Source organism: Calidris pugnax, unplaced genomic scaffold (genome assembly GCF_001431845.1).
Source record: "Calidris pugnax isolate Ruff unplaced genomic scaffold, ASM143184v1 scaffold102, whole genome shotgun sequence".
Classification (NCBI taxonomy): domain Eukaryota; kingdom Metazoa; phylum Chordata; class Aves; order Charadriiformes; family Scolopacidae; genus Calidris; species Calidris pugnax.
The window spans coordinates 4,768,207-4,783,510 of record NW_015090846.1 but is presented as its reverse complement, the minus strand read 5'-3'; the positions used below and the strand labels follow the sequence as shown (position 1 = coordinate 4,783,510).

At 43.4% G+C, this 15,304-nt stretch overlaps 1 protein-coding gene across 10 annotated transcripts in view; it reads right to left on the bottom strand.

The window, feature by feature from the left end:
* DAB2IP (DAB2 interacting protein) overlaps nucleotides 1-15,304 on the bottom strand; it is a 202,076-nt gene that overhangs the window by 113,378 nt on the left and 73,394 nt on the right. For 9 of the 10 annotated variants that reach the window (XR_001412131.1, XM_014942895.1, XM_014942900.1 and 6 more), the window contains one exon: nucleotides 2,999-3,117. Coding sequence is in view for 7 of the 10 variants with exons in the window: in XM_014942895.1 (XP_014798381.1) it covers nucleotides 2,999-3,117 (119 nt within the window). In the remaining 3 variants the exon portion in view is untranslated. Of the gene's footprint in view, nucleotides 1-2,998; nucleotides 3,118-3,200; nucleotides 3,289-15,304 lie in introns of those variants that run through there. The other variant, XM_014942908.1, reaches the window with a different exon arrangement.

Below are 15,304 nucleotides of genomic sequence, written 5' to 3'. Positions count from 1 at the left end.
CACCTGCCTGGCAATGGCATGGGCCTGGGGAGGGGGCACGTCAAGTCGACAAAGAGTGTCCCCCCCATTTTGGAGCCATTGGCTCCTCCTTGGGACACCCAGGACCCCACTTCGTGAGAGACACCCCTGGAAACCCAGCTCTTCTCTTTGTGCCAGCACAAGGTGTGGAAACCAGACTCTACTGGCACAAAATTAACCAGGCGATTCTGAACTGGTGCCAGTGAGACATTCCATGACTTTCCCCATATTTAATAATATTTCCTTGCTTTCCTTTGTTATAAAACTCACGCTGTACAAATTTCTCACTATTGTAGGAAGTAATGATTTTCCATTTAAAATCTACACGATATATTAAAATGCATGCACTAATGAAACACAGGATAAAAAGCACAGATATGTTTATATTCTCTGCTCTCCACACACGCCATGTCCCTCCGTGAGCTGCCTGGACACGTATGTGCACAGATCATACACTCACACACGTCTGCTGCACGCAGCAGGATAAACAGGACATGCAAGAAAAGGAAAAATAAGGAAACTAAGAGGTGTGACACAGTCCCAATTCAGACACACAGAAGCCAAGTAACAGAATCATTTACGATCTACCGTAGCTCAATATTCCGAGCCTGAGTGTTCTGACTGCATTTATTGCACTATTCATTTTTTGTTATGGCATCTCCTGCAAAATTCTACAGCTCTCCAGCCCAGGAGGCTGTTACAACCGTTACTTCCATGAGCAAAGGAGCGGCTCGCGAACAATCAGCTCGGATACAAGATGGAGTCAAGAATCAAATATTTAAGAGGCAAATATTCCGATACCAGATGCTTCTTTGAAGCAGTTCTTGGATTACAAGGAAGACAAGGAAGCACAGCAGAGAATGAAGGAGAGCGATCTCAAAGGCTCGAGCCCCTCCGCACGCAGCAGCCAGTGCTTTGTGCATTTCAGCAGACGTGGGTGGGAATGGTCAGGAAGATAAAATTATCTTTCGTACCCAAAACCTCGGTGCATGACTGAGAAGCCCAGCTGCTGCCTTTCTTTCACCTCCCCGAGAGCAACAGTACCTAAGGCCAAGAATTACCCTTGCTTACGTTATAGATCTGACACTACCATGAAAGGAAGGGGACTCAAAGCTCGCTGTCAGAAGCTTCCTAGCATCAGGGAGTTTCCTCCAGACCAGGGCACGTCTGCGTGTCATGGACAAAGTGCATTTACGAGTGATTCCTGCTTAATGCAACCCTTTCATTTTCAGTTTCGAAAATGCTCATATAAGAAAATGCTTGGGTATTATTCCAGGCTGCCAGACGCTACCCCTCCTCTGACCCACCCTCAGCTCTGGGCTGGAAATGCCCCACAGCCACACACAGGGTCTCTCCAAAGCAAAGTTGGAGCAGACCTGGCTCTGTCTGAGAGGCCACTGCCCAGCGAGCGCCGGGGTCTCGTCCCAGGAGGGCAGGGAAATGACAAGGCTTGATTTGGGAAAATGAGTTTGGCTGCAGGATTGGCCGAAACAGTTAATTCCCGTGTCCTAAGTGCCAGTTCACAGAAAGAAGCAGAGTTCCTCTGGGTAGAAAGGAAAGATGATGGGATTTGCCCGTTGTGAGAGGAGCAGCAGCTCGGTGGGCACATCCCCGGCTCCTCTCCCTCGCCTTCCCCACGGAACACAGTGCCCTACTTCGAGCGATTGTGAAAACTGCAGCAGGGAACCAAATCAGCTCTGTCTTCCCAGATAGTAACCCCCGAAATATTGCTCTGCACTGACCAGCACACTCCTTCTATTTGCAGAATCCAGAAGGAAAAAGCTTACGAGGCTGTAATAGGTCAGGGAAGGAAAAATCCTGATTGACAACCGTCATTCACGGGCTTTAGAAATTCACAGCCCCTCCAACGAATAAGTATAGCTAAAACAAAGTAAAAGTTGTCATTGCTTTTAAAAGTGAAGCATTTACTCAATGGATTCTAAAGCACTGTCTTGATATTTTAAACTGCCGCTGTTATAAAATGGTTACTTCAGTCTGTGTCCAATTTGGCAGATTTTTCAGACATAGCCTGTTCTTGGCACTTCAATACCGTGTCATTCCCCAAAATGATTCACGTAAGGTTGAAAGATCCTCCTTTTGGAAGCGAAGTACTAGTTTGTTTCTGTGGTTGGTAACGGAGTCCGTGTTACCCAACCACGACCTTGATCTGCATGTGAATTTACACATAAATTTACCTCCAGTGCATGTCTATCTCATGCACACGCTGGCATAAATCTACATATACATAAATACATACAAACCACTGAAGAGCTACTATACTTTCTAACTGAGCTGAAGAATAAAACCAAAGTCTCATTTCTGCGTTATTTTGCTTGCAATTCCCTCCAATACTGGCCACCCCACGTCAAACGCTTCATCTGACCCATCTGCCCGTTCCCTGCAGCGCATCCCTCCTGGACTGAGAGATCCTGTCATGGCTCAGACAGAAAAAGCAGCTTCGGCCACACGCCGAGAATCCATCTCAGGAGAACGACAGCAGCCACCGGCTCGGCCGACGACGTGCGTGTGTGGAAGGGGGAGAGAGGGATTTGGGGAGATTACGGTTGTTATTGTTCGATGTTATTGTTCATATGACGCGTAACCCAGTAATGTTCGGTGTCGTCCAGCGCCTGAGCATCCCCCCCCTCCCTCCCTCCCTCGCCCGCATCAGTCGGCTTCGGCTGCTGCATCTCTGTGCTATTTATATGCTGGTGCATCAACTTAGGATTTATTAGGGAAAAGAAAGCGGAGCAGTCAGGCTTCTCTGGACGTGTTATTTAACCTAAAAAGGGAGGGCTTGCACTGCACACTCCCAGCAAATTGAAATTATCCCCCTTGCAATTAAGGAAGTCTACTTCTGTCACAGATGTGGCCCTTGCTCTCAGTAAGATAAGCGAGACATTAACAACAAGACCTGGAAAAATCAATATCCTCAGTCTCAGGCACCCTCCTCCCCACCCTCCGAGACGCGTCCCCTTACCTTTCATTGTCCACACTCCTGAAGCCAGGTAAAATGTGCCGGAAGCTGCTGTTCCTGTCGAGCTTGGGTTGGCTCTTTGTCCTTTTGATGGAGCCTTTAAGCCGACGGCTGAGGAACCCCTGTGGGGTGAGACAAGAATACTAAATTACAACAACAACAAAAAAAAAAACCCATCGGAAAAAGAGCGAGGGAGCCCTGAAACCTGCTCTCTGGCAGCGACTGGAGCCGGGCAAATTGTCCTCTCCGGCTGCCGGCGGTGCCGCTCCTCGCGCCCGCCCGGCTCCCCAGCTCCCAGCCAACATCTGCTCCCAACGCTGCGTCGGCGCGAGACTCCCCGAAGCCTCCGTTACCCTGGCAACCATCAGCTCACATAAAAATACTGTCTGAAAGACAAGACTAGCACATCCCAACTCCTCGACGCCGGGAGAGGCTGCGGCGCGGGGCTGGCCCAGGTTGGTAGCCCCAGCTGGTAGCCCCAGCTCACTGGTGCTGGTCCACGACACCACCCGCTCCCCAGCCACCGGGAGATGGGGGAGAACTTCATTACCTGGTCGAAACCCCCCAGATATTCAGCCATGGCTGGGAGAATTGGACTCAGGTGTTTGAGCTACGTGTAAAAATACCCTTTAAAGCAGGCACAGAGAGAGCACGGGGAGGCGGCAGCCATAGGCACTACCTTTCCAGCAGAAAGAGCCCCTTGCACTGAACGTACGGCGCCTTCTTCCCCCCCTGCCTCCCCCCTCACCAAACATAAGTCACGGCTCCTGTAGCGCTCCATGGCAAAGCCAGCACTAAACGTTTTAATAGCAAAGCTTCTAATGTGTTATTTGCTTATTGTTAGGAGTTAATGTTCTACATAATCTGAACATTACATTTAATCTCTTGGCTAAATAAGGCAATAAAAGTATAATACTACTGTGGTGTCCAGCGTTCACAGCACAGGAGAACAGTCATACTGGGTCAAGCACGTTGGGCGGAGAAAGTAGGGGAGCATTTTAAAGAGAAACCAGGGTTTTGGGGAGAAGCCTAAAGAAGTGTCCCTTCTATGCACTGTCACCCCAAAGAAGTAAATTAGCTGGATAGAAACAACTTGGCAACTCCCTGCACAACCTGAGGTTCTGCACACGCCTCTTCCCTTCCCATCCCCGGGAACGGGGGTAAGATGTCCACGGGATCAAGCACAGATTTTGACAGGCAGAAGGAAAGGAATGTGAGAAGAAGGGGTTTGGTTTCCACCAGGCACTGTGCACATCCCAGACGTACCCACAGAGCTCCCCCCCCACTCCCAGCATGAGTCGCAGTCATTTCTCCAGTCAACCTCATGGAATGGATATAGGTCATGTAGCCCTTAGCAGATCCCTGTTATAAATTAATACCCTTTATGTGTCTTGCAGGAAGATAATCACAGCGTAACTCGCATCTAGCCTGTCATTTGTTTCTGCTATTTAAACACTCCTTCCCCACCTAGGATACTCACGGGTCACATTATGTCTTTCTCAGGTTGCAAAATTTCCTGGGGCAGTTTGTGTGGCTCTTGTTATGGAAGTGACTTTCCTGTTTGTAAGCGCACCAAGAATTTGAAACATCTCGATAACCAAAGGTGTTTCACATTTATTAAGTGCCACTTTACTTACAAATGAGGTATGCAGCATGCATTCATGTGAACTGAATATTTCTCCAGCAGCTATTTGCATGATTGAAATAGGATGATGTGCATAACACAGGCCATCAGGTTATACATTTTGCCATCCTACACAAAGCCAACACATAAGATAACAAAGGCCTTTTCAAAGGGGTTTTGCCCGTGAGAAATACCTTTAGAGAATTTTCTATAGTACAGAGAAACATGAATATGAACCAGCATATCTGAGGATTTGCATTATCTAGATATTATCTAGATATTTCCCTCAGTCCCATACTCGTGATACCAACAGGATATCAGCCTCACATTCCTGTTATCAACAGGATATCAGTCTCATACTCCTCATATCAGCTCCTCATGCTCTGGTTCTTCTGGCTAGCTGAGGCTGCTGGTTGCCTGCTATGGAGACCAGCCAGGATTTGCTGTGAAGGAAAAGATCAAAACTACGCAACTGGTCAATCGTGCAGGATTTCCCTAAATGCCACTGGAGAGCAATTTTTGCCCAGAAGCAAGAGACTGGACATCCTCTGTCACTGCCAGCCTAGTCACAAATATGTCATCCTATTATCAAGCAACTTCTTCAAATCCAGTAATTGCTTTCAACTCTGGACAGGGAATTGATAAGAGAAAAACCAAATAATTTCTGCAGCAAAAGAGCAGAGCCTTCTCTCACTACCTTGTATTTCACATCTCGACAACTGTTAGATGATTCGTGCTGGATTTGGAAATTAGAATTTAGGGTTGCAGTAAGACATTACTTTCCTTCTGTTTCCCATTGTTTTTACACTCATTGCTACCAGGAGGAGATCACACTCTGCCATTTCCAGTTTTCATTGCTAGCTTCCTTGGGAGAATGATACGTCAGAGATTTTAATGCTGATAAATTATGCTGCTATAGCAATACTTCACACCTCCATAGTGCGAGGCAGAGATCAGAAAGTCGAAGGTGTGAATTACTACCTTCTGTAATTTGTAGATGGGGTAAAAAAAAAAGAGAGTTGGTTTCCACAAATATGAGAGAGAGAGAAAATCCAACCTGGGGTGTGACCGCCGTGCTTTCCTGGTGAGATCATAAGAACATCATCCATTTCTTCTTCATTTATGACTTTAAACAACATTTGATTCTGATGTCTAAACAAATGAGGCTAATCCTACCCTATGAACATTGCCTACTGCTCTAGCCTTGCTGCATTCTTGTGAGTTCTAGTAATTAAAGTACTGCCCTTTATATTACATGTTCTTTAGATGCTTTTAAGTTTATATTGAGAGCTGTCTAGGGCAGAATTGTGTCTTCCTGTGTGTGGGCAGCATTCACCATCAGTAAAAATATCTTAGAAAAGATTAAACTACTAACTTGGGAAGCTTTCATTCAGAAGAAGTTAATAGACTGCACTAAATGACAATAAATAGAAATCTGCAGAGCCCAGGAATCCCTTCAGCGTTTGCCACAGCAGAAAACCCTGAGATACCCCAACCTGTGGTGCTGAGGGTCCTCACTTCAGCCCAAGCTCACCCTGGGGCAGAGACATCGTGTCCACGTGGGGCAGGGGCTCCCCTGGAGCCCTCGTCTGGGACCAGGGGGGCTGCATCTCTCTCCCAGTGGGATGTTCCTCTGCCGTGCTGCATGGCAAGAGACACATCAGCTCAGCCAGAACTACTGCAAAATTTGCACAAATGAGAATAACCCCTCTGCTTCATTTAGTACAGATTTGTCTCTGTTTAGCCCAAATGACTTTTCAAGTTCTGCTGGAATACAATGAAGCAAAACTTCGGCTAATACCAACTCCCTTTTAGGCAGCGGACATAAAGTAAATCATGAAATACCCTTTAAAATGTAAGCAGAGATACTAACTATAGAAATTGATCCCTTGCACAGCCTAACTTCTGAGCAAGAGGGGATATTTTAGGGTCTTTAGAGTAGAGACAACAATTGTGGTCACGTACCGTGCAAACCTGCACGGTTGTATGGAAAGTTGCCATCCATCAAAGCCCACAGCGGAGCGTGGCACACAACTCAACTAGATGAGCCAGAAAAAGACTTACAGAGCTCGCACTGTGCAGCGATTTAACTTTTTTTTTAAGTGCAAGGGCCTTGCTCTTCTTGTTTTGTTTCTGCCGTTTTGACTCTGACATCCCCAAGTCCGGAATACAATTGCTCTAATCACAAGAGCTGACTGAAGTTATAATAAGACACAAAGGGAGAAAAAAAAAACCAAAACAAATCCTTTTGAGGAATGGCTTAATCACAACCACTGCTACTCAAGCTAAAACTGGACGGCCACAATTCAAAACAGGACAATTAAGTCTGCTGTGACTTGGGCTGGTTTTTCTTACATATTTGGACAGACGCAAAATCTGATGCCATCATCTTGCTGCAGATGGAGGAAGTGGGGGGGGGAAATCTCATTTTTATTTTCCCTGCTTATCAATTTTGGCATTTCTGATTACTCTAGAACCTGGAAATAATCTTATTTTATAATATTTGAATATTTTTTAAGATTCTTACTATTATAATACTTTTCAGGAGTATGTGCAAACCCATCATAACTGTACACCTTTGAGGTGCTGGAACTGCTGCTTCCACACACCCTCAGCTGACAATAAGAAAACTGGAAAGAAGAGAGATAAATGGAGGGGTGCAAAACTGAGTAGATGATTAAAGACAGCAAAATCTCGAGCTCCTGTTTTATTAAACGTAAAGCAATGATGCAAGTCCTGACTCCCACACCATTAATGTTCATTTGCAGTGAACCCACATGATAAAGTTTTAAAGGTAAAATTCAGCACCATGGAAACACTATATATATAAAAAACTTAAATATAATATATCAATAAATCAAGCTGGATGCACTAAGAGCAGCTTTCTTTGGAAGAGTCCTGGCAGCTCTCTATTTTCTAAGCACAATGAGGATGGGAAACAAGGAGTGGGGCTGGAAAATCACCCGTGGGGCAAAGTGAGGAGCGTGATGAGGGTTCAAACCAGCAGGACTGGGAGAGCACTGGTCAAACAGGAACACTGAAGGAAGGGGCACAAGTCCTGCTTTGTGCTCTTTTATCCAAAGACCACCCAGAATAAGCAGTGTAAAGACATATCACAATAACAAGTGAACAGATGGGGTTATTTTTATAGTTCTTCCATATCTCTTTGTTTCAGTTCAAGCAAATCTCAACTACAGAGGACTTGAGAGGACGTTGGAATTTTTTTCACTCTCAGAATAATGAAACTGCCATAAATAAGTACTTGCTGCAAGGATTAATGTGTAATGCAGTATTTCATATTGGGTATCCATTTTTTTCTAGGGTATCAGGGATAAGCTTATAGGTATAAAATTGGAAGTAAATCTTTTCTACTAGACCTGTCCTTATTCCGGGCTTTAGAATTTTAGTTTATTTTTTTATCTTAAACTTCTTTAATTCTGGAATTGGCTTTTTTCTGCTCTTGCACAGCATCTTTGCCCTTACACAGACGATGGAAATACCCCTTTACTGAGGCTCCATTGAATGGACAGTTAACCTTCGTATTTGTGAACCAAGTAGAGCCTTGCCAATGCTAAGCATCTTATTATCACCATAAATGTATAAAAAGTGAGTTTATCTGTTTCTACAGTTACCAGTGTTTGCCTTACCTTCCAAAATAAAATAGAAACCTTTCTTGGGCAGCATTTGATACTATATGTTACCAGATAAAGACACCTAAGTGCAAACATCTACTACTCTCTTTATAGAACGTGACTGCATTAAACTACAATAAGAAATGCAGAGACCGAAAAAACCACTGAGGGTGAGTTCAGGCATCTCCTGTGTCTCTGGGAAGCCCAGGAACAGAAGCAATCCACCGAGTGGTCTCCTGGCATTGATACAGAAAGGAAGGGAATTTCATGTATAGCACTGACCTTTACGGATCAAATATTTTTTATTTGTTCAGTGTATAGAGGCCTGTGCCTGTAAGTATATGTAGCCTTTCAAACACTTCATATATAATTTATTACTGTCAGCTCTTTTGATTTGAACTTGTAAGTTATAAGTTGTTTTCCTGTCACCCAGTTCTGCTCCTGTCAGCTGTGATAAAGGGCTCCATTCGCGAGGTGACCGAACAGACAGCCCCCACGGAGCCCCTTCCCTGAAAAGTGCGTTTCCAGCACATTCCATGCTTGCACAGGACCTGTTTTGAACCCAGCCATACGGTAGGCAGGAGATGGTCAGCCAGAGCGTCACCTGAAGTTGAAGACAACCCTAAACTTATGAGAATCCTTGCTGAGTCAACCTTGGAAAGCTATATTCTTGCAGGTTTATCAACCAACAAACCCCAATTCTGTTTACATGACAAAACCCAGCTCGCTCCCATCAGTAAGACTTGCCCAGGGAAAGGGCAAAGGAGAGCAATACCTTACAGACGTCCACAGAGCACGAGAGATGTGAACTTAAAAGGAAAACCAAAACAGTTTATTACCTCCAGACCTAGAAATGCACACATAGATTAACATGTATTACTGCTCCGTTCAGAGGAGGCTGAACACATGGCTTTGTCCAGGTGGGTGAAAAGTCCTTCAGTTTCTCTCAGTTCTATTTAATAATTCTCAGGACCCTTCCCAGCCACCCTGTGAGCGCCTGAAGAAACACACAGAGGAGGTGAAGTAAGAAATTCTTATGTCTGGGAGTAAGAGCAAGAACATCCATCCACGAAGCACCAATTTGTGCCAACTGATGCGACCTTAAAACATCATTCTATAGGGATAAGGAAAGCCCCTCTGAGACACCAGCGTCTTGGAATTAGGGTAAAACCCAAAAGAATGGAAAAATAGCTGCAAAAACATCGTGTGTCCAGTGATAGACAGCAACAAAAACTCAAATCCTACCGCTCCACACACTGTGGTCAGGCTTGTGCTCTGGCATCCAGAGCTAGAGAATAAACAGGGAGCTCCAGTGCTTAAGAGCACGAGAGGGTACGAGTGTGAGCCAGGCCCTAAAGCAGCCCTGGAATGCGAGAAACAGCTCGTGTTGGTAAGTGCTGCTTAGCAACACTGCCCTTCCATGGCAAAAGATTAATCAAATTTGCAGTGTCATTGGAAACACTCAGTTCAGTCCATTTGAAAAATCAGATGAAGATGCACTGAAGTCCCACAGGTCACCAGAGGGACTGTGCGGGTCTGGCTAGGTCATGAAAACTGGAATTACGTCAAATGAGAGGCGCTGAGGGTTAATTATGAATATGGCAAATCTAATACATGTGAGTATCAGCAAATCACAGCGAGAAGCAGCAATAGCTTCAGCACATAACAGCTCATCCTTTTTCCACCTCCAGGCAATAAAGAATTGCTGCTTATGCTCTACTTTTGTAAAGATTTTACCTATCTTGTTGAAAATGTCTCGGTCACAGGGTCTCCTCCCGCTGCCCTGGAGACAGAATGACACAGACTGGCAGCTCCCGGAGCCACGTATCTCTCAGGACATTTTTCCTGATATTCAGCTAAATGTTTCTTTGCAGAATTTCACTCTGTTCCTTTTCTGCTCTTTTCTACCAAGGAAAGACTCCTCTCCCAGCCTCAGAAATAGTCCCCCTCAGCCAGCACAAACCCTTAGTCACTGACCAAGAGAACTACCAAGGAACTCCAGGCAAGCCAAGGCCTTATGGTAAAGTAATGGAAAACTCAGGAATTCTCTGTCTGCACTCTCCAATCAACACTGATGATCATGTGTAACACACACTTGGAACAGGCAGGATGATAATGGGGTCTGAAGGGAAGAATGCAACTGCCAGGGAGAGTCTAGGAAACAACCGCAATTCAACAGCCGCTGTTATTCAGGGATCACCCGATTCTTCAATTTGGATTCTTTTGTTCTCCTAGTAAAACAAAACCACACTACTCTGGATTATTTGTTCACAGTTCCGTAATTATCATACTGTCAACATTTCATATCCGAACAAGACAGATAAATATTCCTTGGGAAGGTAGGAGAAGGGTAATTGAGCAATCAGGGATGAATGATGCAGAAACGGAGATACAGGTAGAATGCAAGTAACCTTGAAGATCAAAAACAGTTATTTACCCAAAGAGAGGAGTGACTAGAAAAAAAACACCTGGATGAAGCCAAGCAAGGATGTCACCTGGGGAAGAATTTCAGTGGGGTGAAAGAGTTTTCTTATTTAACTGGCGCAACGGAGTCAATCATCCCAGAGGAACAAACTGTTCACAAAACTTCTTTGTTGTTTAGTGAGAAGAAACCTGACAGAAGCAGAGCACGTCCTGGGCAGTCACAGAGGTGGACACAAGTTAAGACCAGGTAACACCTCACAGGAGCTGTGGCCATTGCAGGACTCTGTTTCTCCTTGGAATGCGTGAAAAGAGACTGAGCTTTCCCCTGTTCTCTCTCCTTAGAGAACTGTGCTCAAATTAGGTTCTTCAGCCTCTTTAGTTCCCTAGAACAAAGCTGTCACTACTGAAGAGAAGTCAAAACCAAGTGCTGGCAACCACCGTGGCAGGTTGTAATTGCAGCAGAGGAAAAACTATGTCCTGATAACCGCAGGACTGAGCAAAGTGCCTTCTGATAGTCCCTGAAGATCCCAGCAGAGTCTAAATGAAAAAAAAGGGATTCACACTGTACATGAAGCCTGCTTTCTAATCTAATTATGGCAGTCATTTAGAAGGCAAACAAAACGCATCACTTTATCCATATTCTGGGACTCTGCTGCAAAGAGTAAAATTAAGTAACATAAAAAGATAGACATTTCTCCAAGTAAAATTTTAAGAAACAAACTAATTCAGGCACAATCAGGATAATCAAGGAAAATTTGAGGGAACATCCCAACATCTATGGCCTCTAGGAGAGAGTCATTCTCACTATTCTTTATGAAAAGAAAAAAGTAAGGCATCTAACCTTAACAGTTAAAACAAGCTGGTATACTTGGAGCTGTGGAGACCAAGCTCCCTACAGCCAGGAAGGAGAGAGAAATATCACAAACATTTAACAATATGCCAGGGGTTGTTAAGACTCCATTTCCCTTTATCATGTAGCACGGGGAAGCCCAGAATCCTTCTGGTGGAGATGAACTGTCCCTCCTCAAAGCTTTACCTCCAAAACATGCCCATTCCCCCAGTTTAGGCTTAGAGAGTGATTTTAATTTTTTTTCCTAAAAACTCAATGTTTAAGGTATTTATTATAATTTGTTTTACTGCAAGTAATTGTCTGCATGTCAAACCACCTGAACGTTGACTCTGGAGAGCCAGCCAGGACAGCCGACTGTCACGTCTACACCACACTCCATCCAAACCATTTCCAAGACAGTATTTCAAAGGCTTCTTCCTGCTGTACGCTCCTGTTCACACCGTTAGATCACAGACCCCTGACAGGACACCTGCAGGCAGGATGCATCTGGAAACCCTTCCCTGCGAGCCCGTACGAGCTGTGCAAATGCCTTGTTTGCATTCAAAAAATGCCCATTCTTACTCATGGAATGGCAGAAACGCCTGTAATTATTTCGGACACAGATTTTCAAAACGCACATCTATTACAGACCTGGCATCCAACAGATTGCTACAGGAAACATCCAGCTTTCAGTAAATACCATAGAAGGCCATAGGTAGAAAAGCAATTTCTAGACTCCTAAAAAATCCCACAACAGTTTTCTATGCATTTTTCTTAAAGAACCATCCTCACTGGTTTAGACTCGTGAGAGTTTAAGTGACTTCAGACAAAAACTCCAAATCCAGGAGTTTAAAAATGTATCCTATGAGTTCAGAGACTTCAAATGTTTATGATATAGTTTTATATATTTGACTTTCGATAAATGTAGTAAGTTTCACATTTACAGTCTCCCATGCACTGTACATACAGGAGATTTATTCTACAACAGAGAGCAACAGATTCTAATCAGGCAAATATTTTTGAAACCTCAGATATGGAGAGAATAAGTGCCTTTTAGATTAAAAGGGATAATCCCCAGACGAAAGCAAATTATTCACACTCCGATAAATTTAAACTTTTGCAATACTTTTTGTAGCATAATAATGACTTAAACACTCAATATCAGCTGTGAATCATTACATTCATCCTGCTTTTAAAATGTAGTTGTGATTTAACTGAAGACAAAGTAAAGAATTTATAGGATATAGTAGCAATGTCTATTTGGATGCTTGGACATCCCATTCAGGCATGAAAAACAACTAAACTCTGCAAAGATTGATGGTTTCTATCACTCAGAGGGTTTATAGAAAGCATCCAAGTGAAAACACCTGCAGGTTCTTAAGACTTCAAGCCCGTGCACAAGGTACTGGCATCTAACTCTGGAAAGGGCCCTGCTCGCTGTGATAAGTCATTCAGCAAAAGGCACATGGCCGTGGACATCCCGATCCACAGCCCTTTAGTGCTTCTCCCATGGTCTAAGAAGCCCAGGAGCTTTCAAAAGCTGTGCTTTGGAACCATTCCTGTGGGACAGAACTTCAGCTCCAGCAGGTAAACGAACCTTGGGCTCAGGACATTTATACCAGGTTCCCAAATAGTTGGGATAAACCAATCTGCCCTCCAATTTCAGGAAAGAGCTATCTTTCCATATAAAGCAGATTAATGTAATACTTTTACAATATCAAAAATAATAATATACCTTCTAAAAGAGAGTCCATAGGAAGATCGATGCTTCAACAAGCTCTCACTGTTGACGGGAGGAATGAGGGAGCACGGGTAGAGGTGGGAGAGCAGGTAGGAAATAGTGTCCAAATAGATTCCTTTGGCAGGTCAGAGAGGAACCGAGTCGGAAGGTAGAGGTGTCGAAGTGATTTGCTACTCTGACTACACAGCAGATAAACTGCAAAACCAGGATTACCTCTCAAGAATGCTTCGCTCCTATTCCAGCAGGCAAACCCTTCAAATACATGGCCTCCTCTTAAAACAGGTATCACAGCTCTGCAAGATGAGCCATAAACACACAGGGGAGACGAGAAAACCATCTCCATAAATCTGTTTACATTAATGTTCTCTTTTAAAGTCCACTTTTCCTATATGATACAGAGTAAACCATTTCATGAGCATGTTTTATATGTGCTATCCCTGCTGTGATTTACGGCCTGGGAGCAGCATGTGGATGGCATCTTGTATCTAGTCATCAGGCCTCTTCCTACTCACTCCCATCTGACATCTTCAGAGCAGAGCAAATACTGGAGGAAATAACCCCATTTTACACAATATTGATGGCCAACTCTACCTCCACCGAAAGGTATCAACATCAAGTTGCTGCATTTTCATTGACAAATCTTGTGTGCTTTTAATAACACATTTTCCACAAAAGCAGCTGCTCGGCCAATAAATTTTAAAAAGCAGTTGGTAGATGATATGTTTAGAATAAAAAATTATTATTATCCTCTGAACGTAGGGATTCATTGTGTAATTTTGCAGTAAAAGTTACTCATTCAAACATGAAACTCATGTTTCAGGCAGATGCTCTTGGCTCCAAAGACTTTCACCACATTTCTGAAGCTTAAATTGGAACATTTGTATTCAGCAATAATTACAGCTGCAATCAAACAAAAATGCTAACTTTTGTAAAGGTACGGTGAATACTTACTATAATTCAGACAATACATCAGTCTTGCATTTTTCCCTATCTACCTTTCTAGACAGCTTAATTTCCAGACATTGTGGAAATACTTAAGATGAAGCTCATTTGTCCTAACCTCAAAATTTATGAAAATTATTATTTCAATTTGATTCAACTTCTGCTTGCAGCTTTGAAAAAAAAAGGAGAAAAATTATAATCAAGAGATAAAAATAAGACACGTATGACACTTCCAGGAGTGTACCAGCCTTGCTTGAAGGTATTTTTCTGTCCTTCAGGACACACAGATCAGACAATTTTTTGCTTCAGAAAGCTCAGGACTGTAACAGGCAATAATCCTTAGGATGGGAAAGAAGGAATCTTTCTACTTGAAATTGTACCACAAAAAATAAAAAAAATTTAGGTGTTTTTATAAGTCTGTAAAATATGTTCTCAAAATCTCCAAGTCTCCTCCTAATTAAAGTACAAACTGAAGGCTAGAAATGCATATACTTCCATCCAGAGACCAGGGGTGAGGTCTCCACCTGCCCCCTCCATGCAAAATAAAAATGCAAAGGACCCAACAACTTTTCCCTTTCAGAAGAAATCCCAGGTATTCAACCATCAATTAAAACTGAAATTTAAAACAGTGCAAGATTACTCCCTGTTATTTTTTCTCCACCTTTCCTTCTTTTCTTTTCCTTCTAAAGAGGATCTTTGGGTTTAAGGTGGCGAAGAATATGGTGTGAGGTAGCAATAACCTACACAGCTGACAATTATGTTTCCTAGGACACTCCACTGAGAGCCTGCCAAAGATATAAAGCAAAAAGAATATCCTTCAAGAATTGGAGGCAAAAATTAAGTTCACTGCTGTTTTATCCCTCTGAAAAATAATAAGACAGACATTGTAAGTGGCAGATCCTATTTTTGGGTCCTAGCAGCGATTATTCCTTGCCTAATTATTAGCAGTGGATTTACTATCTTTAAAGCAGAATTTTGTCACCCAGCAGGAAACTTCAATTCTATCAGGCAGATTTAAGTCTCATTTATTTATTCCTTAACTGTTTTTGACTCACTTGCTAATTATCAAGGAAAGCTGGATCCAGAGCAGGTCTGGTGCCCGGAGGCAGGATGGCCG